Source organism: Rana temporaria, chromosome 11 (assembly GCF_905171775.1).
Source record: "Rana temporaria chromosome 11, aRanTem1.1, whole genome shotgun sequence".
Lineage (NCBI taxonomy): Eukaryota > Metazoa > Chordata > Amphibia > Anura > Ranidae > Rana > Rana temporaria.
Window position 1 is genome coordinate 128915168 of NC_053499.1, and position 27968 is coordinate 128943135.

Sequence of the window (27968 nt, forward strand, 5' to 3'; positions counted from 1 at the left end):
ACGCCATAAATATAGAGGAAACTACTATACCTCCTCATCGAAGGGTGGCAGATCTGCATCTCTGTCAGCCAGGCCCTCTTCCTCCGACTCTGCAGGGCTGTGGTCATCTGGGGAATGTCCGCTGGAAGGTAGCATGGAGGAAAGGTTGGAAGAAAGACTGGACATCGTTTTCCTGCCTTCCATTTCGTCCCGCAAAAAAGCCATCTGTTTATAATACCACAGTTTGGGTTCCTTTGCTTGTCTTGCTGCTGCTCCCGATTTTTTGATTTTATTAGCTTTGTATGCTCTCCTGTATGTGCTTCTGAGGTTGGCAAGTTTATCCTTCACCATGTTGGCAGTGCATCCTGGCACCCAAGTTTGCATATAATTTGCTAGCTCTTCTAGTGCTGCCGCTCGTACCTCTTTATTGCAATATAACGAGTGTTTTGAATTCCACAGGATGGGCGTGTCCTGGTATTTTTGAAGTAAGGCCTCTATAGATTCCTTGCTTTGTAGGAGGTCCATTGCAATTTTTGCAAAATTATATTTCTTTTTGAGTCTAGATTACAAAAACATAAACCACAGAAAAATAAATATTCCAAAGGATCAGCGTTGACCTTGATCTAATATGTGTCTTCAAATTTATTACCTATATCTAATTCCAAACACAGTCTCTCTTGTTTAAACAATGATTGGCAGCTCGGCCGCATTGCTTGTACCAAACATTGATTTGCTAGATGCAGAGCCATTGTTCACATTGCAGTAAATATTTTAAATATATTAAATTAAACAATGCTTACAAATGACAGTTTTCATCTAGGCACTCTTTCATGTGTAAATCTCATACCCCTGACAATGGATGACATAAAAGACACTTCCTAATGACCTCTGTACAACCAACACTTGAACAATACTTTGCCTGATCTGAATACACCATTCAAAAACTTGTCAATGAGGTACAGCATTGTTCACATCTCTATTTTGTGAGGTGTCCAAAAGCATTTGGATACCAAAATAACATTGTGGTACCCCATAGACAGAATAGCTTAAAAAGGGTGCAACCAACAGCCCAAACCCCCATCCCATGTGTCTACATTTTCAAGGCCTCTGCTGATCACATTTTTAATTTCCTTACCTTCCTGTCTCTCGCTCCTCGTTTCTCACGCTCGCCTAATTACCGCGTAAGATGCGTAATCACGGCGTAAACCTTTTAAACACTCCGCGTATTTATGAAACCCCGCCCTCGTCACCTTTGCGAGGCCCCTAATCAATGAGTTTAGGAAATATGGCGTTAACTGTGTATGTTCTGGATGCGCTCGAAGATTCTCCGCGTAACGGACGTAAACACGTTGTTTGCATTCTCTACACTCCGCGTATGTATTAAACGCCGCCCTCTTCTCCGCCCATGGCGTAAGAATTCATCTTTTCCACGCCCATAATCTCTGTGGGAAAGGAAAGATGGCGATGTCACACGAGCGGGCACGATGCTCTCATGCCACAAGTGAAGGGACAGAGGCAGGGACGTCCCGATCAAGGAAAAGAAGATATAAAGCCACTAATATGCGGTTCCAGGAAATGGTGGAGTTAGTTTACATCATGCGAAAAAAGGACTATGATGGTGAATTAGGGCCATACAAGACCCCTAACCGCCGAAAGGCACATATTATGGACAAGGTGGCGAGGAGAATGCAGAGGATGTTTGGGATCACCAGGTCCAAGGAACAGCTGAGGAAACGCTGGTCAGACTTAAAATTGAGGGAGCCACATCAGATGAAGAAAATACTTAAAATTCTGCGTAAAAGTAAGTAAATATATATTGGGGTTGGGGGGGGGGGGGTGGTGATTGTCTGCAATAATGTGTTGCCATGTATATTTCACCATCTGCCTCCTTGGCCTGCTTGTAATTTTAAAGACATGTTGTTATTTATTTTTTAGAACATAAATAACTACATATTTACAAACAGTGTTCTTAGTAAACAACGTAACATCACATAGTTTATCAGAAAGGCTCGGTTATTCCAGGAACAACACACCTGGACATGGCTCACTGGCCAAAAACTTTGTTTGTAAACATTGTGTAAAAGCTAGTTCTAGAAATAATATGGTAATAAAGCAGATGTTTTCACATCTGCAATGCAGAGCACCTGTGTCTCCCCAAATCAAAAATGGGTTTTGGTAGGGTCTCCCAGAAATACAGTTTAGGGGGGACATCCATGTGTGTCACTTTGCTAAAAAGGGGCAGGATCAGAGCTTGCCATATAGAAGTAATTGCAAAATGTAGGTTTGGTGAAAGATAAAAGTAACTAAATGAAAGCATCTTCTAAGCAATGTGTGCGATTTATGCTCTCCAATATCTGTGTGCTGATGAGTCTACATTTTTTTTGGTTTATTTCAGGGGAAAGAAGTCGCCAGCATTTGGAGGAGGCAGAGAGGGCCAGACAAGGCCAAAATCTGCCATCTCAACATGTGGAGGAGGAGGAGGATGTGGAAGGAGAAGAGGATGTGGAAGGAGAGGAGGATGTGGAAGGAGAGGAGGATGTGGAAGGAGAGGAGGATGTGGAAGGAGAGGAGGAAGGAAGAAAGGAGGAAGGAAGAGAGGAGGAAGAAGTAATTTTGGACTTAGAAGTCATAGCAGATGAAGGGCAAGTGGCGGAAGAACAATTTGGCGAATTGAAAGAAGGTGGATTGATGGATGAAGGAGGAGTCCAAGATGATGGGGAAGTGGTGGAAGAAGGAGGAGTGATTGAAGATGATGGGGAGGTGGTGGAAGAAGGAGGAGTGATAGAAGATGTCGAAGAGGTGGAAAGGAGAAGCCCATCAGGTCAGTGTCACCCTAGCTTGATTCAAAAAAACATATGTAGATAGGCCTCATTGAAAAATAATATTGTAAATGCCATTTTTTTTTTTTGTTTTAGGGGAGGAGGATGGTGTGCCAATATTTTCACGTGCAAGTGCTGCTATAATTATTCAGCAGGTAATGGAGTGCAGCACTGAAATGCACAATATGCGTGAAAGGATGTTTCTCATGGAACAGAATGTAACAAATGTCCTTTTGGAATGCAGCACGGAAATGGACAATATGCGGCAAAGAATGATGGTCATCGAATCTAATTTTAAGAACATTATTGACATGATGGGCCGTGTCAAAGACTGAAACACCCCCCGCCCATCCCCCGCCCCCACAAACATTTTTACAGTTTGAATAATGAATACGCCAAAATTTGAAGATACACACACAGTGTGCCAACATGTGCTATCTGCCATCACAGAATATCTAATGTCTGTGCTTTGTGGGTCCAACCCCCTCCTCCATCCTCAAGTAGTTGAGAGGAAGGGTTTGCTCCCACAAAACACAGACATTGATCACCCATGATGTCAGATAGCACATGTGGCCATTTGTCTGTTGAACCAATGACATTTGGCGAGTTTGCACTGAATGTGTGTATCTTCCAATTTTGGCGTGTTCCAGTGTGAAAGCACACCATGACTGACTGCTGTTGTGAGTTTTTATATTTTTGGAATTGGATTTTGTTACTTTTTGACCATGTTGAACATTTTGGGATACTATAAAGTTTAGACCATAAAGAATAAACAACGCCAAAAATTTTTAAAAATATATATATAGAATTATAAATCTCTCTAATCACTGAATTTAGTGAAGTAGAGATTTGACTCCAAATTCTCACCTAAAAATTTTCTTTTAGAAAAACACACCAAAAACAAAAAAAATGGTTAAAAAATTATTGTTTTTTGTGCCTAAAAAATATGGCCAAAAAAAAATTTAAGGCGGTAAACACCCCACCAAATATAATCTATATATATATATATATGTAAACAATAAATCTAACTATATTTGAGTAAAAAAAAAGTGAACTTGTTAATAAATGTATAATCTGCATAATATTTTTGGTTGAATTACCTGAAAAAAAAAAAAAAGTTTAAAAAATTTTTGAAGACTCCTAAGTACAAAAGCAGGGAGTAATGAAAAAAATATAAAATTATTTTTGGGGTCATGAACAAGCAAAAATTAAAAAAACTTGACCTCAACATTTACAAATGGAGTTGCTTCTTATTTCTAGACTCAATACCCTGTTTGTAGATGAGTGAATACTGTGCAAAATGTGGTTAGTTACTAAAAGTGGAGAAATCAATTATGCATTACAATTGAAGAAGTTAGTTAGAGAACCAGGAAGACAGAAAAAGAGAAAAAGCATTAATGACAAACAACTGTATAAAGTCCAATGGTCTAATTATTTATTATTTTTTAGAATATTCCTTTCTTTGGGGGCCGAATTAGAAAGAAATATGATCTGGCATAGCAATGGCCCCCCGACCCATGAAGTACTCAACATATTTGTCGCGTACCTCACGAGCTGATTGGGGGGCCAAGCCAGCGCGACCAGTGTCCAGCCCGGGAAGGGGATCTGAGGGTAGTCTTGCCTCAGAACCGATGTCGGGTAGGTACGTCTGGGAGTGCCTGCGTAAAAAGTTGTGCAAAATGCAGCAGGCAAATACAACGGTGTCCAATTTATATTCCGCCAGATGTATCGATGTCCTGAACAGGCGGAACCGGTTGGTGAGTATCCCAAAGGCATTCTCGACTACCCTCCGAGCCCTGGCCAACCGAAAATTAAACACACTCCTCTCTGAGGTGAGGGTCCTCTGGGGAAAAGGCCGCATGAGGTGAGGACCAAGCCCGAAAGCCTCGTCCGCTAGGAACACAAACGGAAGTCCTTCCACATTATCTTCATCTGGTGGCAATGCCAGACCACCAGCTTGGAGACGATCATAGAAATCAGTCCGTGCGAACACTCCCCCATCAGACATCCGGCCGTTCTTCCCCACGTCCACATATAGAAACTCATACTGTGCCGACACCACCGCCATCAACACAATACTATGATAACCCTTGTAATTATAATAGTAGGACCCCGAGCGGGGTGGGGGCACAATGCGGACGTGTTTCCCATCTATTGCTCCACCGCAGTTTGGAAAATCACACCGCTGGGCAAATTGGGAAGCCACAGACTGCCATTCCTGTGGTGTGGAGGGTAGCTGTGGGGACAAACAAAATTAGAGATTTAGTACTTTGTAACAAATACATCCTACAAGCATCCTTGTGACAGTTCACAGTATTAAAATTGCATTAGAAAAATGTGCATGGAGAATTTGGGAAATGAAATATATAGGGCCACTTCATTAAGAGACTCCACAGCCCTCTGATGGGGACAATAAAAGTTTGAAGGGGGGGACACAAAAACCAAAAAGTCCTGTTTGAAAAAATGGCAAGGTGGGTTTGTCCCTAGGATAGCATGCTGGACAGGTTAATATTGGGTAAGGGACAAATATGCAGGTAGGCCAAGAATAAAACATGTAAAGCTGATATCAACATGCATAGGGAGAAAAGGTAACGTTAGTTAAACACACAGCATATCTGGGAAAATAAAAATAAAGTTAGTTGGCCACATTATTAGAGCCAGGAAACTTACCTTAATATACTCCTCATGCATAACTTTGATGATGGCAGCACACGTGTCCGGTATGATGACCCCAAGCGCCTGCGGAGAGATGCCTGTCGAGAACTTGAGGTCCTGCAGGCTCCTCCCAGTCGCCAGGTACCGCAACGTGGCAATAAGCCTCTGCTCGGCCGTGATGGCTTGGCGCATCACAGTGTCCTGCCTCGTGATATAGGGGGACAGAAGATCCAGCAGACGGTTGAATACGGGGTCCGTCATGCGGAGAAAATTCCTAAAGTCATTAGGATTATTCTCCTGGAGTTCCCTAAGCAGAGGCATATGTGAGAACTGGTCACGCTGGCGCAACCAATTCTTGGTCCAGAAACGCCTCCGCCCCCTGTTTCTGGCCAAAGTACTGGACAAATGAACATATCCAGCAGCCATCCCATAAACAGCACCAACTCGCGAAAATTGACGCTGCTGCTCCATCATGGCTTCAAACCGGCCGGCTGGTCAGTCAAGAACACACTGAAACAGAAAGCACTCGCAAATCCAGCACTACCTGCGACAAACGCGTGACAAACAGATACGAGCGCACAGGATGCAACTGCTAAAGCAGAAACAACCTGCTTGCCTATAGCCGAATGACAACTACGTTACCGCAAGCACACGCACTGAACCCGTGAATACACGCTGTCAAAGCCTGGAGACCGAGAAGCGCGAATCAGCTCTAACCAAACCTTCACTAACACGAGCAAACACGTAACTAGCAAAAGAGGAACAGAGGGCGGCGCCATTAACTTTGGTCTTCCCCTTTATAGTGACGTCGTACGTAGTTTACGTGCACGCGTTCCGGTACGACGGGAATTTGGTCCGCTGGTGTGTACACGCCAGCGGAACAAAACACAAATCAGCCTTGTACGCCGGAAACTGTCGGGCAGACAGTTTCCAGCGCACAGATCCGGTCGTGAGTACAAGGCCTGAGGGGTAGATCTGAAATGAGGGGAAGCTCTGATTTTATCATCCAATCATGTGCAAGCTAAAATGCTGTTTCTTATTTTCCTTGCATGTCCCCCTGGGATCTACAGCGACTGCACATCCAAGTGCACTATCAGTGCAATTTCAAGTGCACTTTGCACTAGTGAAAAGTGGAAATAACCCCCATAGTCTTCCTATACTTAATTTTCTTAAGGCAGGATGCCCTGGGAGCCCTATTTTTGCTCACTTATTATACAGTTTTCAACTTCAGCTTCAAGTTAGAACCATGAGAGGTCTTCACTGCCTCCATATTGCAACACATGCATTTCTCCAGAGGTTCAGCATGAAGTTAATCCAACAGTTTCTGCATAAATATTTATGATATTACTCATTATCATAAATACAAATATCTGATTGCAAGGTGACCTTGTTAAAGTGTATGTATGGGCAATTTTTTTCATATTGGATAGAAAAGAGAAGAGTAATGCCCCGTTTACACGATCGGAATTTCCGTCGGCATAAACCCAGACAGATTTTTCTGACGGAATTCTGTTCAAGCAGTCTTGCATACACACCGTCACACCAAATTCCGACCGTCCAAAACGCGGTGACGTACAACACTATGACGAGCCAAGAAAAATGTTCAATGTTTCCGAGAATGCGTCAACTTGATTCTGAGCATGCATGTTTTTTTCTCCGTCGGAGTTCCATACAGACGAACGGAATTTCCGATATAATTTTTTTTCATTGGACCATACAAATGTGTAGCCCCAGATGTTTGTTCAAAGAGCTTTGTTGTTGATGGAATTTATTTGTGGTTTTCACAAATGTATTTTATTTAAATACATAGTTGTTCATTGTTTATTTGTCACACAAATATTTCCATTAATTTAAATATCTGCAAAGACTTGTTTGTTCACTGCCATTCTTTGCCCCTGACAGTTTTCCAATCTCCTAGGGGCTATTTACATGCTAATATATATGACATGTTATAACAACTATTTCTACAGTCTCTGCCCCTTTCCCTTATTTTCCACTTATCTGTTATAGTATAAAATAATTAGGAACCGGCGCCAATGTCAAATAATGATAAATAGTATAACAAGTGCTGCTCCAAAATTAGTAATACTAATGCAAAAATGAATAAAATGAAAAGGGCGCAACAAGTTAACCTCCCTGGCGGTATGATTCTGTCTGGAATTACGTACCAAAAGCGGTACAATTATGTTGCAAGGAAATTTGGCGTTTTATACTGTAGAACTGTACTTTTTAGAAATAACTCACTTAAATCTGACCAAGCAAGAGTCTTGTAGGCATCCCGGGTATGATTTTTTAAAACAAAATTATAAATTATAATATAATAAATAATTATAAATAATTATAACAAATAATAATATAATTATAATAAAAATTATTCAATAATGTAATCAACTCAAAATCACTGAAATTTGCTCAGTTGCAGAATTGTCGCTGTCATTATTATTTTTTTTTTTTATGACGAATTTCCCCACAAATCGCTATCGCACATTTCTGCAAGTGATTATAATTTATTATCGTTGTTTTCTAGCTGATCTAAAACCATTTTTGACATAAAGGGACACTTTTGGACAATCTACAGTTTTTAGGCAGAAATTACATTTTTTATTTTATAAAAGTACATGTAGGACACTGGGCAGACCACTAGGGACAAGGGGGGTGTGTATTTTTTACATACAGTACTGTAATCTATAAGATTACAGTATACTGTATGTAAAGTGTTTGTTTACTTTTTTGAATTTGGCGCCGTTCTCCGCCCCCGTGCGTCGTAACGTAGCAGGGAACGGAGATCGGCGGCACACAGGGACACTGTGAATCGAGCGAGGAGGTTGCTCGCTCACACATCGGGGTGGCATCGCTGGATCCAGGGACAAGGTAAGTAACTTGCCTGTGGATCCAGCGAGATGGTAAGCCGCGCCGCTGCACACTCTGCACGTCCACCCCGAGCGTGACTCGGGGATACCGATCCTATCACTGAAAACCAACCCCGAGTCACGCTCGGGTTTACCGCCAAGGGGGTTAAACCAATACAATGCGTGTCCAAAAAATTATTATAAGGTCAAGAAAAGTCCATATAGCAGATAAATACACAGTCCGTGTTAAACAAATAAACAATGATGAAATTCAGGTCTTCTAACAACCACCACTGTGCTTCCTTTACAGTGCAGTGTGCATATTCAAAAAGAGTGCTTCACCCTAAGTGCCAAATAAATGTGCTCACCAGAAATATAAGGCCATGAAATGACCATCAGGCATGTAGGAGAACTGTGCTCCAGATCCTTTCCTCTCAGTCAGCCTTCCGCAGGCTATAATCAATCTGTATCCAAGCACCCCATCAATCCAAGAATTTAGGGATTTAATACATTAATAATGCTCTTCATAAGCTTAAATGTGAAACCGTTTTAGGCCCCTTAGATGTTGCTGCAATCTGCAAAATTTAAGGCTCCAGCGTGTTGAGCCACCAAAAAAACAAAGATAGTATAATACCGTATTATTTATTGTAAAAATCACTTACAGGGTTAAAATCGTGTGCCAGGCATAGCAGAGTGAAAAAAAAACAGCTTGAGGGAAGGCAGGGGCCGCTCCTGTTACTAACAAGTGATACAAGGCTAACGGCATGCGTCTCTGCTGGTTCACTGGGACAGAAAGCTCCTATGTCAGGCGTGCTGTGGACCAGTCTCTCTATGCATTTCACGCTCGTGCGCGCGTCATCAGGAAAAAAATCTGTTATAAACATACTTACTCCTCACTGAAGCTACTCACTGACAGGTAATTACTATTCCTAAAAAAATTATATTTCTTGTTCATACATCACGGGATACAGCGCCTGAGTTATTTACTTAGTGGGTTAAATAGTCACCACAGGTGATTGGACACTGGCAACCCTAATTACAAGGCGAGTTCCTCCCCAATATAACCCCTCCCATATGGCGAGCACCTCAGATTTTTTCACCAGTGTCTAAGGTGGTTGGTTACGTTGAACATGTGCTAAGAAGAGAGCTCTGGTGATGGTTTCTGCAGAGACCTAGAAGCTATAAAACCGGATCCATACCTCGGGCCAATACTAAACACCTAAGATAGATGTGTAAAGAAGAAACAAGGTTTGCCTGTAATGTCTCTCTTCGGAGGTCTGGGCTCTGGGATCCAGGCTTTGATGTACTAATACATCAGTGGCACGAAAAGGTCTGGCAGATTCTTCTACAGGTCCAGGTAAGAGCATCCTGTAAGAAACCTGAAGGTTGGCACAACACTCCCCGCTGTGATGGGTGAAGGCTGGATCTGCTATTTTTAGCAGCTTTCCTGCGGCGGGGAAAAAGTAAGTGGAGATAATTTTTTAAATGTTATCTTCTGTGAGAAGGATGCCTTACTTGGTTTCCACCACCAGAGGGAGTAAGTTACATACCTGGTGTACTCTTACATGCCATCCAGGGACACGCTCAGTGAAGTCGGTCTGTTTTAAAACACCACTCACCTCCTCCGCTGCAGGCTCTGCCAAAATACGCATAAGAGGGGTCCCACAAAGCCCCCAGTAGTCTTTTTCTCACCCTCTTCACCCCTGGCTGCCGCCATTATGCCGCCATTATGGTCGGCGCGCATGTGCACGCGCTGGGAGCACGCTTTTGACTGTCAGATGGCAGGGGAAAGAGGGGGGTGTGGTTACTAGTCCCTATGCACGTGCATGGCTCTCCAGTGTGCAGACGTCAAGAGGCTTGTGTTTAAAAGCCCAGCGTGCCAGAGCCTTCTGTAAGCGGCATGGATACAGAGCTGTGGGCTGTAAGAATCCCAGTGGATCGGACCAGGCAAACCTAAGACACCTACTCAGCATCAGGTTGTGCAGTGAGCTCATATACGTGTATTGTAAGACTTTTTAGCACAACAGTGATTGCACCTGTACTAGTACCCCTGCTTTGCAGCATAAAGGACTATGTCTCCCAGTAAGAGGGGGTCAGGGGCAGGTAAAAGAGGCACTAAGGGATCCCTGCCTAGGGCTAGGGGTTCTGGTCAAGCCTGCAGATTATCATCCCCCCCTGACAGACTGATAGCAGCCTCACAGGATGAACATGTACCCTTGTCAGGCTTTGCAACCTTTCCTAATGTTGCAGCTCCTGTATTTGTCACTAAGGACGCTTTAAAGGCTGCTTTGGATGGCTTAGAAGGAAAGATTGCTACATTAATCACAACCTCCTTAAAAGGTGGCAGAAAGCGGGGTAGGTCTCCTTCATCAGCTCTGGCTCTCGCATCAGATGAGCATTCTGAGCATTCTGAGGCCTCGTACTCACGACCGAGGAACTTGTCGTAAATGAAACATCGTTTTCCTCGATGAGTTCCTTGTTAGGCTTGTCGAGAATCTTGACAAGCTTTCTTTGCATACACACTGTCAAGACAAAATCTTGTCGTTCTCAAACACGGTGACGTACAGCACGTACGACGGCACTATAAAGGGGAAGTTTGATTCCACTGGCGCCACCCTTCTGAGCGTGTGCGGGTTTCTAAGCATACACACGAACGTGTTTCTCGTCGAAAACCAGCCCGACGAGGAACACAACGAGGAAATTGAGACTCTCGACGAGGAAAAAGAGAACTTGTTCTCTTTTTTTCTCATCGAGTTCCACAACAGTTTTCTCGATGAAAAACATACACACGCCCGTTTTCCTTGGCAAAAAAGCTCTGCCACCAAGTTTCTTGATGGATTCTGTCGAGGAAAACGGTCGTGTGTAAGAGGCCTTAGGGTGAAAAATCCCTATCTGGAGATGAAGATCAGGTGCAGTCTGAGGACTCAGAGGATGAGAAGATCCCTTCTACCTCCCAGGCGCTTAAGACGCAGGTGCAATATTATGCAGAGATGGTGCGTACCACATACAAATTGCCCCCTGCTGATGCTGCCATGTCCTCTGTTTCCTCCTTGGGGTCTCGGAAATCCCCACAGGCCTTAGGGTGAAAAATCCCTATCTGGAAATGAGGATTAGGTGCAGTCTGAGGACTCAGAGGATGAGAAGATCCCTTCTACCTCCCAGGCGCTTAAGACGCAGGTGCAATATTATGCAGAGATGGTGCGTACCACATACAAATTGCCCCCTGCTGATGCTGCCATGTCCTCTGTTTCCTCCTTGGGGTCTCGGAAATCCCCACAGGCTGCGTATACCTTCCCAATTCATCCCTTGTTGGAGAAATTTATGTATGATGACTGGGCTCACCCAGATAAACAGTTTTCTCCTCCTAAGAAGTTTTCCCTCCTTTATCCTATGGAGGAAGGTTTCACCAAGAAATGGGGGGGGGGGGGGACCTGCTATAGATGCGGCTATTTCTTGTGTAAACAAAAACCTGACCTGTCCTGTAGACAATGCTCACGGATTCAAAGATCCAACTGATAAAAAAATGCAATCTTTGCTTAAAACCTCCTCCCTGCAGAGGAAATTGAGGTTTATAAGGACCTTCCTAAGGACCTATGTTTTGCGGTTGATGCGATTATGGACTCTGTTCAACAGGCATCCTTCCTGAATCTCCTGCTGGTACACATGCGCAGGTCCCTTTGGCTAAAGAATTGGGAAGCTGAGGTTTCTTGCAAAAAACACTTGGCGGCGTTCCCATTCTATGGGGAATGCCTATTTAGGGATGATTTCAACAAATATATCCAAAAGATTACCGGAGGCAAGTCTACACTGTTACAGATTAAAAAGAAGAGTAAACATCCCTCATTTAAAAATTCTCTTTCCCCAGCCCCTGAAACTTTGTCTTCCAGACAGTGGTGAATACTGGGGGGAAAGCTCAGAGCCAAGCCCAAGGTCTTTCAAGCAAAACCCCAAAACTTGGCTTGGCCAAGTGGGAGAAAGTCTGCTGCGATTTGCAAGCGCCTGGCGGGAAGAGGTTTAGGACAAGTGGGTCATCTCCACTGTATCTCTAGGCTACAAGCTGGAATTCCGAGAAATTCCACCACCCCATTTTCTGAGATCAAGGATTTCCAAGAATCCAGAAAAAAGGAGGCCATTGCTTTTGGTCCTGGGGGTAATCATGGAAGTAGCCCCAGAAGATCAGGGCTCAGGGTTCTACTCAAACCTCTTTACGGTTCCAAAACCAAACGGGGATGTCAGACTTATGCTAGATCTGAAAGACTTGAATCAGTTTCTGAACAATCGCTCCTTCCGCATGGAGTCTGTCCGTTCAGTAGTCTCCACCCTTCAGGGAGGAGAATTTCTGGCGTCAATAGACATCAGAGATACATATCTTCATGTACCAATATTTCCCGCTCACCAAAAATCTCTAAGGTTAGCGGTAGATCAGCGCCACTTCAAGTTTGTGGCCCTTCCATTTGGTCTGGCTACTGCACCTCCGGTATTCACAAAGGTACTAGCCCCACCTCTGGCAAAGCTGAGGGCATGGGGCATAGCAGTAACAGCCTATCTGGACGATCTGTTTCTCCAAGATCAGTCCGTAACATGCCTAGACCGCAATGTGTGTAGCACAGTGGAGTATTTAGAGTACCGATGCTGGGTCTTCAATCTGGGAAAATCCTCCTCAAGCACATGGGATCCATTGGCTCAAGGGTCAGATGCCCTGACAATTTCATGGGATCAGTATTCTCTGATTTATACATTCCCTCCAGTTTTGGTCTTCCCGGCTTGGCCCAGGAGACCCTGGTATGCGGAAATGATGGCAGAGGGGAGACCTCGGGTTCTCCCACTACGCTCAGATCTACTCTCACAGGGTCCAATATTCCATCCTGCCTTACAAAGTCTAAATTTGACGGTTTGGCTGTTGAGATCCACATTCTGAGGAGACGTGAGCTCTCAGGCCCAGTCCTATCCACTCTGGTAAATGCTAGAAAGCCGGCCTCCAGGGTCATCTACTATAGAATCTGGAGGGCATATGTTTCCTGGTGTGAACCCAGGGGGTGGAATCCTAGGAAGTATACCAATAACAGGATTATTTCCTTTCTTCAGTCAGGCATAGAAATTAAGTTGGCCTTGAGCACTATCAAATGCCAGATTTCGGCCTTATCTGTATTTTTTTCAAAAACCGCCTACTTCTCATTCCCTGATCCGGGCCTTTGCTCAGGGAGCGTTGCGCTTGAATCCGCCAGTTAGGTCTCCCATGTGCCCATGGGACTTAAATTTATTTTTGTCTATTTTACAGAGATAACCTTTTGAACCATTGCACCATGCTTCTTTAGTTCTTTTGCAAAAGAAACTAGTTCTTCTTGCAGCCATATCCTCAGCAAGTAGGGTATCGGAATTGGCGGCTTTTTCATGTAAAGAACAATATATGATTATTCATGAAGACAGGGTGATCTTGCGTCCTCATCCAGCTTCTTTACCTAAAGTGGTTTCAGGATTCCATCTGAATCAAGATATAGTCCTACCGTCCTTTTTTTACAGATCCGCAGTCCGTGGAGGAAGAGAATCTACATTCTCTAGATGTTGTAAGAGTGGTAAAAATGTATCTGCAGGCTATGGCTCAGATACGAAAGACTGATTGTCTATTTATTCTGCCACAGGGCCCAAAGAAGGGCCAGGCAGCTTCGAAATCCACTATTGCGAGTTGGATTCGACAAGTCATTATTCAAGCCTATACTTTAGGAAAGAAGATTCCTCCTTTAGGTGAAAGCGCACTCGACTAGAGCGGTGGGTGCTTCATGGGCAGTGCATCACCAGGCCTCCATGGCTCAGATCTGCAAGGCTGATACTTGGTCTTTGGAAATATACAAGAACAAGTCTCCTGCGCTCTGATATTTTAAAAGGAAATGCTATGCAGTGGTGCAGTTCGATTAAAAGTTATCATCTAGAGTCTTGCAGCCCTCCTCAGAATCGTGGGTATTCATAAAACTATAAAAGAGAAGAAAAAGAGCGGAGGGCGCACCGACCTCGTGTGATACTGATAAAAAATATTTATTCAAATAATAAAATCAATGGTTATACTCACACATTAGGAGTTAAAAACAGGCTTTAAAAATGAATACAGCAGGTATCCAGCATCGTCAGTGGAACATGAGTAATCGTTTGGACCAATCAGTAGAAGTAAAAGCTGACGCGTTTCGGGGGCGTACCCCTTTCCTCAGAGCTGACGTGGTCTGCAGTGCTCCCTTGCCGTGGTGATTGTGGGACTAAATATACATACACACTCACAAATGCACATAGCCACACGCCCACAAGTGGGCAGGTAGACCTATGATGATAGGTCGCTGTCTGGGTGTACTCCTCCCAGATAGAGGGGGGGGGGAAGGGGGGGGCCGTTTTATCAGGGGCCACACCTCTATATCCTCAGAACACCAGTCTCTTAAATGGGGGTGGTCTCAAAACAGTAATGCAGTGTATGTTGTATTTTTTGAGACTGTCAATGCAAATGTGCACTGGCTCCCATCTTTAGCTAAACTGTTTATTTAGTTAGTTATTTTTATGGTTAGTAGATTGATTATATGCCAAGTATGTGGAGGAGTGCTCTTATGAAATGTCCCCATATGAAGAGATAATGGGGGCTTACCTGACTGCCCCTTTGCGCTTATCCCCACTCGATAGATGTTACAGCTCCATGTGAGTCCGTTGGAACGCACGCCAGCCAATTAGGTCAGCAGTGCGTTCCAGCGATTTGCGCGCGCGCGCGCGCCGTGCTGTTCACGGCGCGCGCGCGCCGTACTACGCGCGCCGCGCGCGCCCCGCATTCGCGACGTGGCGCGTGGTGCGCAGGCTGTCAGTGAATATTCTCCCTATGTGCAGACGGGAGGCAACCTGCTCCAAGCTCTGCAACATAGGGGCTGTGACGTCACTGCGAATCTATGGTGGCAGAGTGTTATATGGTGGACCTCAATGTCTGCCCTCTAGTGGTGGAGGGTGCAGAGAACCCTAGTACTCCATACTAATGGGATCCTGAGGGGACATAATCTAGATGGCCACCCTCTAGTGGTTGGAGGGTGGAAAAACAATGTTAAACACACATTAGTTTTCCAGATAAGTGCTTTTGGCCAAACTCCAGGAGCTTAAATGGGGCTGCGTACATAGGAAAATACACAGTTGAAGCACTGTATAAATAGTGATGTACATGTCCGTGCCCATGCACAGACACCCACATATCACAAGGTGGTTGACATAGGGGGGACTGCAGACCATCAGGATATCTACATAGTGATAAGATGCAACATACAAATAAAGAATGACAAAAAGTCCCTCAATGATGTTACATTAGTGCCCAACATGATGTTTGCTGTTTTGTATCTAAAGCTGCTATAATTAAATTTATTTTACATAATATGTTGTTAGTTGACTTGCTAAATCTAACTACTCATACTGTTGTTTAATAGGGTTTGTGATGTATAATCATATGCATCAGAACCGAAAGGGGGAAGGAGCCCTAGTGGTGGGGAACAAGAAGTGCATGAAGGATGTACTGTGATATTGGGTGAACTTGAAACAGGTAAACCTCTTTCATTGTTAAGAGACTGGTGTTCTGAGGATATAGAGGTGTGGCCCCTGATAAAACGGCCCCCCCCTTCCCCCCCCCCCTCTATCTGGGAGGAGTACACCCAGACAGCGACCTATCATCATAGGTCTACCTGCCCACTTGTGGGCGTGTGGCTATGTGCATTTGTGAGTGTGTATGTATATTTAGTCCCACAATCACCACGGCAAGGGAGCACTGCAGACCAAGTCAGCTCTGAGGAAAGGGGTACGCCCCCGAAACGCGTCAGCTTTTACTTCTACTGATTGGTCCAAACGATTACTCATGTTCCACTGACGATGCTGGATACCTGCTGTATTCATTTTTAAAGCCTGTTTTTAACTCCTAATGTGTGAGTATAACCATTGATTTTATTATTTGAATAAATATTTTTTATCAGTATCACACGAGGTCGGTGCGCCCTCCGCTCTTTTTCTTCTCTTTTACTTGGTCTTTGGTCCATACATTTACCAAATTCTATCAGGTAGATGTGAGAGGGCATGAGGATGCCACCTTCGGGCATAGTGTTCTGCAGGCAGCGGTATAGATCCTCTGGCCCAATGGCAGTCTATGTTTCTGATCTGTGTCTCCCTCCCCTCAATTTAAGCATTGCTATGGGACATCCCATTAAGTAATTATTAATGGCTCTGTGTCCCATGATGTATGAACAAAAAAATAGGGGCCCGGATTCACGTAGGTGAGCGCATCTTTGTGCGGGCGTAACGTATCCTACTTACGTTACGCCTCCGCAACTTTGACAGGCAAGTGCTGTATTCTCAAAGCAAAGTTGCGACAGCGTAGCGTAAATAGGCCGGCGTAAGCCCACCTAATTCAAATGTGGAAGATGTGGGCGTGTGTTATGTAAATTTATGGTGACCCCACGTAAATGATGCTTTTTACGAACGGCGCATGCACCGTCCGTGAAAGTATCCCAGTGCGCATGCTCCAAATTAACCCGCAAAAAGCCAATGCTTTCGACGTGAACGTAAATGACGCCCAGCCCTATTCGCGAACGACTTACGCAAACAACGTAAAACGTGAAAAATTCTACGCTGTTCCGACGTCCATACCTAACATTGGTACGCCTCATAGAGCAGGGGTAACTTTACGCCTGAAAAAGCCTTATGTAAACGGCGTATCTGGACTGCGACGGTCGGGCGTACGTTTGTGAATCGGCATATCTAGCTGATTTACATGTTTCTAGGCGTAAATCAGCGTACACGTCCCTAGCGGCCAGCGTAAATATGCAGTTAAGATACGACGGCGTAGGAGACTTACGCTGGTCGTATCTTATTCTTTGAATCAGGCGCCAAGACGCCTCAGACTCAGAGATACGACGTTGTATCTGGAGATACGCTGTCGTATCTCCTACGTGAATCTGGGCCAGGATTTTTAAATACAGCGTACCTGTAAAATCCTTTTCTTGGAATACATCACGGGACACAGAGCTCCCACCCCTCTTCGGGAAAAAAACGCTGGGACACTTATTGCTTTGCTACAAAACTGAGGTGCTTTCCATATGGGAGGGGTTATATAGGGGAGGAACTCGCCTTGTAATTAGGGTTGCCAGTGTCCAATCACCTGTGGTGACTATCTAACCCACTAAGTAATTAACTCAGGTTCTGTATCCTATGACATATTCCAAGAAAAGGATTTTACAGGTAAGCTGTATTTAAAATTCCTGTCATAGTCATCCTATGATTATTTTACAATGCAATACATTTTACAATGCCATCTGATCACTCAGTCAACAGGTCATTTAAGCTAGTTATCACTTTGTATACCTTTCTCAAGATAAAAAGATATTGAGGTTTTTATAAAATGTACAATTTTTACAAATATTCTTTTTTTTTGTGAAATCATCATCAGGTCCTGTTGATTTTAAGGAAATATGTGTTTAGTTTCTCTTTGTCAATGTCCTGTCTTGTTATTTTTAGGCTCCATTCACACCTCTGCAGTTTTCTTTGAGAAGGTGCTTTTTGCTGTTCCTTCCATGTTTTTTTACCATGATCTTTCCGCGATTTGACACTAGCAAAATCGCAGTAAAAGTGCACTACATGCTTTTCTGCAGCTTCTCCATTGAAGTCTATTGAACCGAAAAAAAAGCACAATTTTCCATTTACAAAAGTCCCTGACCCTTTCCATAAACTCAGCCATACAAAAATGCATTGATGTGAATGCGTTCCATAGGAACCCATATCAAAAAAAATGTCCTGTGTTTCTGCAAAAAAACTAGAAGCATGAAAAAACACATTGGGGTAGATTCACATACCTTTGCGGCGGCGTATCTCCAGATACGCCGCCGTAATTTGAATTCCGCGCCCGCGTAGCGTTACGCCGATTCACAAAGGCAGTTACGCTGAAAAAATAGGCTTCCTCCACTGACGTAACTTGATTGCGGCAGCGTAGAATTGTGTGCAATATAACTTTGGCCGCTAGGGGCGCTTCCGTTGTTGTCGGCGTAGAATATGCTAATTTCCTAGATATGCCAATTCACAAACGTACGTGCGCCCGGCGTTCGTTTTTTTCGTCGCTTGCGTTAAGGCTTTTTCGGCGTAAGGCTGCTCCTGCTATTAGGAGGCACAGCCAATGTTAAGTCTGGACATCGTTCCTGCTTCGAAATTTGAATTATTTACGTTGTTTGCATAAGTCGTTCGCGAATAGGGCTGGACGTAATTTACGTTCACGTCGAAACCAATACGCCGTTATGCCGTACTTGGAAGCAATGCACACTGGGATATGTACACGGACGCCGCATGCGCCGTCCGTACAAAACGTCAATCACGTCAGGTCATCATAAATTTAAATAAAACACGCCCCCTTCCACATTTGAATTATGCACGCTTACGCCGGCCCCTTTTACGCTACGCCGCCGCGTCTTACGGAGCAAGTGCTTTGTGAATACAGCACTTGCTCCTGTAAGTTACGGCAGCGTAGCGTAAATACGAAACGCTGCGCTGCCGTAACTATGCGCGCCCATACGTGAATCTACCCCACTGGTGTGAATGGAGCCTTATGCCCTGTACACACGATCGGTTCGTCTGATGAAAATCATCGGTGAAAAAAAATAGAACCTGTTTTAAAATGTTATGATGGTTAAAAAACCGATAGAAAAAAATAATCATCTGTGGGGAAATCCATTGGTCAAAAATCCACGCATGCTCAGAATCAAGTCGACGCATGCTCGGAAGCATTGAACATTTTTCTCAGCACGTCGTTGTGTTTTACGTCACCGCGTTGGACACGATCAGATTTTTAACCGATGGTGTGTAGGCAAGACTGAAAGTCAGCTTCATCGGATATCCAATGAAAAAATCCATCGGATTAGATTCCATCAGATATCCGATCGTGTGTACAGGGCTTTAGGGTGGACAACAAATGGCATGTTTACAAAAAATGCTTTTGGTAGACATTTCTTATAGTAAATCACAAAGGTATGATATCAAAAAGACATAATATAACACGTATTGCATGAAGACTTTTGATATGATATTTTGTATTTAATGAAAAACATTTTTATCTTTAAAGAAATTTATACATACCTTTTGTGATTTACTTTCAAATACCTATGAGAAAAACCTTATAAAAAGCGAAATAACACTTTTTTACTTTTTTTATTATAAACCAGGCTGGTGCTTCCTATGGTTAGAGACTTTCTGATTTAGAGGCCCTCACCACCTATTGAGGGTTATTTACGCAAGGCAAATCCACTTTGCACTACAAGTGCAAACTACAAGTGCAAAGTGCACTTGAAATTGCAGTCGCTGTAGATCTGAGGGATAGATCTGAAATGAGGGGAAGCTCTGCTGATTTTATTATCCAATCATGTGCAAGCTAAAATGCTGTTTTTTATTTCCCTTGCATGTCCCCCTCGGATCTACAGCCACTGCACTTCCAAGTGTACTTTCAGTGCAATTTCAAGTGCACTTTGCACTTGCAGTTTGCACTTGTAGTCCAAAGTGGATTTACCTTTAGTAAATAACCCCCTCTATATTTAAATAATTTCTTATAGTAGTTTTGTCTTGTTGTTAGTGCATTCAGGGCCGGTGCAAGGATCTTTGACACCCTAGGCGAATCCTAATTTTGCGCCCCCCCCCCTCCCCGCTGCGCCCCTGACATCACTTTACTCTGCCCTTGCAACACATGTGACCTATCTGACACCCCCCTTATCTGACACATACACTGACCCCCCTCACCTGACACAATGACCCCCCCTCACCTGACACACTGACCCCCCCTCACCTGACACACTGACCCCCCTTACCTGACACATACACTGACCCCCCTTACCTGACACATACACTGACCCCCCTCACCTGACACACTGACCCCCCCTCACCTGACACACTGACCCCCCCTCACCTGACACACTGACCCCCCTTACCTGACACATACACTGACCCCCCTTACCTGACACACTGACCCCCCCTTACCTGACACACTGACCCCCCCTCACCTGACACACTGACCCCCCTTACCTGACACATACACTGACCCCCCTTACCTGACACACTGACCCCCCCTTACCTGACACATACACTGTGACTGGCCCACCTGACTCTCACACACACCACACAGACAGAACCCCCACTCGGCACTCCACAGACAGTGTAATGTAGTTCGGAAGGGATCCGTCCTCCTCCTACCTCGGCTGTTTTTGGCTTCATCGTCATCGACCATCATCCAGTCTCTGCTCAGGGGCCAGGCTAGCGCCATCCTCCCGCTCCACAGTGTCCCCGCCGAGACCAGGCCAGCGCCATCCTCCCGCTCCACGGAGGTCAGCTGCTCCTCTCAATGCTCCGGGCTCCCATCTCCATTGAGCCCCGCCCCTCCGCTGCACGCACAGACACACAGCGCTGCACCAGAGGGACAGGCTAGAGCAAAGGAGTCCCGGAGCAGCGCTGTGTGACCGGTCTAGAAGATGTAACAGTGCAGCAGGGCGCTCAGCGGGACACATGAGGGATTAGTGGTGGCGGCGCACAACGAGCGATTAGGAGAGGAGAGCCGAGCTCACACAGAACAGGGGCTGTGGTTGCGCCCAGGGCTGGCCTTAGGTGTTCAGGCGCCCTGTGCGAGCAAAGCCTGTGGCACCCCCCCCCCCCATCTTCACCGATAGATAGATAATTTTGAGAAAAAAAGAAAGAAAGAAAGGGAGGAGAAAGAAAGAAAGGGAGGAGAAAGAAAGAGAAAGAAAGAAAGAGAGAAAAGAAAGAAAGAGAGAAAAGAAAGAGAAAGAAAGAGAGAAAAGAAAAGAAAGGAGAAAGAAAGAAAGAAAGAAAGAAAGAAAGAAAGAAAGAAAGAAAGAAAGAAAGAAAGAAAGGAGAAAGAAAGAAAGAAAGAAAGAAAGAAAGAAAGAAAGAAAGAAAGAAAGAAAGAAAGGGAGGAGAAAAAAAAAAAGAAAGAAAGAAAAAAAGAAAAAAAGAAAAAAAGAAAGAAAGAAAGAAAGGGAAAAGAAAGAAAGAAAAAAAGAGAGAAAAAGAGAAAAGAAAAGAAAGAAAGAAAGAAAGGGAGGAGAAAGAAGAAATAAAGAAAGAAAGAAAGAAAGAAAGGAGAAAGAAAGAAAGAAAGAAAGAAAGAAAGAAAGAAAGGAGAAAGAAAGAAAGAAAGAAAGAAAGAAAGAAAGAAAGGGAGGAGAAAGAAAGAAAGAAAGAAAGAAAGAAAGAAAGAAAGAAAGAAAGAAAGAAAGAAAGAAAGAGAGAAAGAGAGAAAAGAAAAGAAAGGAAAGAAAGAAAGAGAAAGAAAGAAAGAGGAGAAAGAGAAAGAAATAGATAGATAGATAATCTGACAGATAGATAGATAGATAGATAGATAGATAGATAGATAGATAGATAGATAGATAGATAGATAGATAGATAGAAAGGGAGGAGAAAGAAAGAAAGAAAGAAAGAAAGGGAGGAGAAAGAAAGAAAGAAAGAAAGAAAGAAAGAAAGAAAGAGAAAGAAAGAAAGAGAAAAGAAAGAAAGAGAAAAGAAAGAAAGGGAGGAGAAAGAAAGAGAAAGAAAGAAAAGAAAAGGAAAGAAAGAAAGAAAGAAAGAAAGAAAGAAAGAAAGAGAGAGAAAGAGAGAAAAGAAAAGAAAGAAAGAAAGGGAGGAGAAAGAAAAATGAAAAGAAAGAAAGAGAAAGAAAGAAAGAAAGGGAGGAGAAAGAAAGAAAGAAAAAGGAGAAAGAGAAAGAAAGAAAGAGAGATAGATAGATAGATAGAAAGAAAGGGAGGAGAAAGAAAGAAAGAAAGAAAGAAAGAAAGGGAGGAGAAAGAAAGAAAGAAAGGAAGAAAGGGAGGAGAAAGAAAGAAAGAAAGAAAGAAAGAAAGAAAGAAAGAAAGAGAAAAGAAAGAAAGAGAAAAGAAAGAAAGAAAGGGAGGAGAAAGAAAGAGAGAAAAGAAAAGAAAAGAAAGAAAGAAAGAAAGGGAGGAGAAAGAAAAGAAAAGAAAGAAAGAAAGAAAGAAAGGGAGGAGAAAGAAAGAAAGAAAGAAAGAAAGAAAGGGAGGAGAAAGAAAGAAAGAAAAGAAAGAAAGGGAGGAGAAAGAAAGAAAGAAAGAAAATAAGAAAGAAAGGGAGGAAAAAAAAAAAAAGAAAGAAAGAGAGAAAGAAAGAAAGAAAGAAAGAAAGAAAGAAAGAAAGAAAGAAAGAAAGAAAGAAAGAAAGAAAGAAAGAAAGAGAAAGAAAGAAAGAAAGAAAGAAAGAAAGAAAGGGAGGAGAAAGAAAGAAAAGAAAGAAAGAAAGAAAGAAAGAAAGGGAGGAGAAAGAAAGAAAAGAAAGAAAGAAAGAAAGAAAGAAAGAAAGAAAGAAAGAATGAAAGAAAGAAAGAAAGGGAGGAGAAAGAAAGAAATGAAAGAAAGAAAGAAAGAAAGATAGATAGATAGATAGATAGATAGATAGATAGATAGATAGATAATCTGACAGATAGATAGATAGATAGATAGATAGATAATCTGACAGATAGATAGATAGATAGATAGATAGATAGATAGATAGATAGATAGATAGATAGATAGATAGATAATCTGATAGATAGATAGATAGATAGATAGATAGATAGATAGATAATCTGATAGATAGATAATCTGATAGATAGATAGATAGATAGATAGATAGATAGATAGATAGATAGATAGATAGATAGATAGATAATCTGATAGATAGATAATCTGATAGATAGATAGATAGATAGATAGATAGATAGATAGATAGATAGATAGATAGATAGATCGATAATCTGATAGATAGATAGATAATCTGATAGATAGATAGATAGATAGATAGATAGATAGATAGATAGATAGATAATCTGATAGATAGATAATCTGATAGATAGATAGATAGATAGATAGATAGATAGATAGATAGATAGATAGATAGATAGATAGATAGATAGATAGATAGATAATCTGATAGATAGATAATCTGATAGATAGATAGATAGATAGATAGATAGATAGATAGATAGATAGATAGATAGATAGATAGATAGATTGATAATCTGATAGATAGATAGATAATCTGATAGATAGATAGATAGATAGATAGATAGATAGATAGATAGATAGATAGATAGATAGATAGATAGATAATCTGATAGATAGATCATCTGATAGATAGATAGATAGATAGATAGATAGATAGATAGATAGATAGATAGATAATCTGACAGATAGATAGATAATAGGAAGAGAGAAAGAAAGGTGAAGAGAGAGAGAGAGAGAGAGAGAGAAGGGAATGAAGGCCACCCCTACATCAGGGTACAGTACTCACTCGGCAGGAGGGACTGGATGGATATCACACTCCTCCATCTTTCCCTTCTGTTTGCTGTGCTTAAAAATTCCCGCCCACATCCCCTGTATGCCGGGGAGAGTGGGCGGGGCAGACACAAGGAGAGGAGGGGAGGAGTAAAAGCAGCTCCTCTCCTCTAACTGGCTTTGTGGGCAGCAAGGGGAGGGGATAGATGTCAGAGCTGGCTGTGATACGCCCAGCTCATCTCTCTCTCTGGAGCTCTCAGTGTGCTCCGATCCCCCTGCTGATCTGTCCCACTCGCAGCTGGCGCTTGCGCCCTAGGTGGTAGTGCGCTCCAAGCGGCTGCTTACTTCGCCTAGTGGTAGCGCCGGCCCTGAGTGCATTGGGGGTTATTTACGAAAGGCAAATCCACTTTGCAATACAAGTGCACTTGAAAGTGCAGTCGCTGTAGATCCGAGGGGGACATGCAAGTAAAATAAAAAACAGCATTTTAGCTTGCACATGATTGGATGATTTGGATGCTTTACTAGTTGGTACTGTCCACCCTCTTAAAAAATATTTTTTTATTAAGATATATATATATATATATACTGTGTGTATATATATATTTTTTTTTTCAGCTGATATTTACTGATCAATCCAGCAACAACAAATGCTGTGTTATTACAAAACCACTATACAGTACTACATACACATAAGCACCTACACCTATATATATATATATATATATATATATATATATATATATATATATATATATATATATAGTACAGACCAAAAGTTTGGACACACCTTCTCATTCAAACAGTTTTCTTTATTTTCATGACTATGAAAATTGTAGATTCACACTGAAGGCATCAAAACTATGAAGTAACACATGTGGAATTATACATAACAAAAAAGTGTGAAACAACTGAAAATATATTTCATATCCTAGGTTCTTCAAAGTAGCCACCTTTTGCTTTGATTATTGCTTGGCACACTCTTGGCATTCTCTTGATGAGCTTCAAGAGGTAGTCACCTGGCGCAGCACCCCATCACTCTCCTTCTTGGTCAAATAGCCCTTACACAGCCTGGAGGTGTGTTTGGGGTCATTGTCCTGTTGAAAAATAAATGATGGTCCAACTAAACGCAAACCGGATGGAATAGCATGCCGCTGCAAGATGCTGTGGTAGCCATGCTGGTTCAGTATGCCTTCAATTTTGATTAAATCCCCAACAGTGTCACCAGCAGAGCACCCCCACACCATCACACCTCCTCCTCCATGCTTCACGGTGGGAACCAGGCATGTAGAGTCCATCCGTTCACCTTTTCTGCGTCGCACAAAGACACGGGGGTTGGAACCAAAGATCTCAAGTTTGGACTCATCAGACCAAAGCACAGATTTCCACTGGTCTAATGTCCATTCCTTGTGTTCTTTAGCCCAAACAAGTCTCTTCTGCTTGTTGCCTTTCTTTAGCAGTGGTTTCCTAGCAGATATTCTACCATGAAGGCCTGATTCACACAGTCTCCTCTTACCAGTTTTAGAGATGTGTCTGCTGCAAAGGTGGCTACTTTGAAGAACCTAGAATATGAAATATATTTTCAGTTGTTTCACACTTTTTGTTATGTATAATTCCACATGTGTTCATTCATAGTTTTCATGCCTTCAGTGTGAATCTACAATTTTCATAGTCATGAAAATAAAGAAAACTCTTTGATTGAGAAGGTGTGTCCAAACTTTTGGTCTGTACTGTATATATATAATGAAATTATGCAATTATGCAGACTTTCAGACTTTTATGCAGACTTTCATTTTATTGGAACCTACCAAGGTATTTTTTTTTTAAACTCTTTAAACATTTGTTTGTAAAATATTAGATTTTAGATATGTACATACTGACTCAAGAAAGGGCAATAGGACCAAGGTAAAATAGAGACAGTTCTACGGAATCCCTCTGGTGCATGTAAGCTTATTACTCCTAAAAAATAAGAAGACCGTTAACTACATCACTATAGGACACAGTAATGACATTGGGTGTTATTTACGAAAGGCAAATCCACGTTGCACTACAAGTGCAAGCTACAAGTGCAAAGTGCACTTGAAATTGCACTGAAAGTGCACTTGGAAGTGCAGTTTCTGTAAATCTGAGGGGTAGATCTGAAATGAGGGGAAGCTCTGCTGATTTTATCATCCAATCATGTGCAAGCTAAAATGCTGTTTTTTATTTTCCTTGCATGTCCCCCTCGGATCTACAGTGACTGCACTTCCAAGTGCACTTTCAGTGCAATTTCAAGTGCACTTGTAGTCTGCACTTGTAGTGCAAATTGGATTTGCCTTTTGTAAATAACCACCAATGTCCCTCTTTCCTCCTTGTTTTGGTTTGATCTATATACAGTAGTTATCTATAAAATGCACTACTTATCTATCAAAAAGTGTTTCCCAGTGCTAAACTTTCATCCAATTTCTAAATAGCTGCACTGGTAAATGTCAAAAGCCAATATAAAGGAGTAATAGAGGTGTGCGTGTAAAAATAAATAAATACAAACTAAACTTAACCCATTTTCTTTTTTTCCTTTTTTTTTTATTTTCCTTTAACCATTACTGGGCACTTACATCCCCTTCCTGCCCAGGCCATTTTTCACCACTGTCACACTTTGAATGACAATCGCGTGCTCATGCAACACTGTACCTAAACAACATTTTTATATTTTTTTTTCACACAGACAGAGCTTTCTTTTGATAATGTTTAATCACTGCTGGGTTTTTTTTTTTGCTTAAGAAACAAAAGAAAACATAGTTTTTATATTATAGTTTGTTATAACATTTTGCAAACTGTTATTTTTTCTCCTTCACTGATGGGCACTGATGAGGCTGCACTGGTGAGGTGGGCACCAATGGTGCTGCACTGGTAGGTGGCACTGATGGGCACTACTGATTGGCACTGAAAGGTGACACTCGTGGGCACTGATTGGCACTAAAAGGTGGCACTCGTGGGCACTGATGGGTAGCACAGATCGGGACCGTCTGTAACAGAAGCTGGTTACCAGTTTTGTATGTGATAAAAGTGACTAAGGCGCTGATAAGATATATCAAAAATAAAAATATAAACCCACATAAATGTGTGTCAATCTAAAACAGATAATTAAATGATAAAAGCTGCAACTGAATAAAAGTGTTTACAATCACTAAAACAAAAATAGTATAATGGGTGAGTTGCGCTAAAATCAACCTCTTATATACCAATCACACCTGTGACTCCAAAAATCTAGTGCAATGCAAAATAATAATAACCATAAGTGTATATTAGAATCAAAGAGGAAACATCCACAATGCAGGTAAAGCCGAGCCACTAAGGTATCATGAAGCAATCACTGCAGATGGTTCCTAGCGTGCAGTAAAGACTACTCAACACAGAGGCGATTCAGTTTGCATGTGCCGCGCTATATACGTTTTTCATTCATTCATTCATTCATGATCATAATTAAAAAGGTGCAGGTACTGTGTAACAAAGTTCCAGAATTGCCTCAGATCTCATGGTCCTCAGGGAAAGCAGAAAACAATAGGACATAGCGCAATATGCTGGTACTGGTAACTGAATCAATACAGTAGATGTTCCACTCACATACAACTAGCCAGGTGTTATCGCATATCCGATCAGATATGGTACTGAGCTCCTTAGCTTCCTGGGTCTCGTCACTAGGCTCCTCCCCTACGCGTTGCGTCACTAGACACATTACTTTTTCAAGGTATCCAGCTTTATTCCTTTCTCCTCACACTGATCGTGAGGAGAAACAAATCCAGTAACCGGCTTCTGTTTACTTCCTGATCAGCTGTCATTGGCTGACAGCTGATCACGTGGTAACGGGCCCACAGTGATTGACCCTTTACTTTGTTCTGTGATCCGAAGGACTCTGTGATCACATTGTGTGCCGAGCGTGTGAGCAGCGCAATCACGGGAGGACGTCTATTGACGCCCTTTTGACACTGTAGACGTCATTCGGCTGTAGCATGGGCGGAAAGTTGTTAAGGGGGTGTGTCAGAGTGTGTGTCCTTTGCCTACATACTTTTGCTAACAGTTGTCCCCATCTCAAAAAGTTTGGAGGTATGTATATGGTCAGTGAGAAGAAACACACTTTTTGGTACACCCAAAACTGTTAGATAGCAATAACATCTGGATTTCTGCAAGAGAGATTTTGTTCACCACCTGTTGTGAAAGAATGTGTTTATATATCTTTCCACAATGCATTTACTGTTATTTAGTAAGCTCTTTAACAGCTTCCCAGCTAGTCAATTTGCATAAGGGGGGGTTGTTCTCCTGTTCTGGGATGGCGTGCCTTTATGTTCTCTCAGACAGCTGAAGATCCAACCTTTAACAGTGGT

General features: G+C 42.5%; 1 protein-coding gene across 2 annotated transcripts in view; it reads left to right on the forward strand.

The window, feature by feature from the left end:
- Window positions 1-9382: 9382 nt before the first annotated feature.
- The window catches only part of LOC120917667 (inactive hydroxysteroid dehydrogenase-like protein 1), a 41933-nt gene continuing 23347 nt past the window's right edge, over window positions 9383-27968 (forward strand). Inside the window, exon 1 of one of the 2 annotated variants that reach the window (XM_040329122.1) lies at window positions 9383-9659. In XM_040329122.1, the coding sequence (XP_040185056.1) occupies window positions 9531-9659 (129 nt within the window). In that variant the 5' untranslated portion in view covers window positions 9383-9530. Of the gene's footprint in view, window positions 9660-17430; window positions 17537-27968 lie in introns of those variants that run through there. The other variant, XM_040329123.1, reaches the window with a different exon arrangement.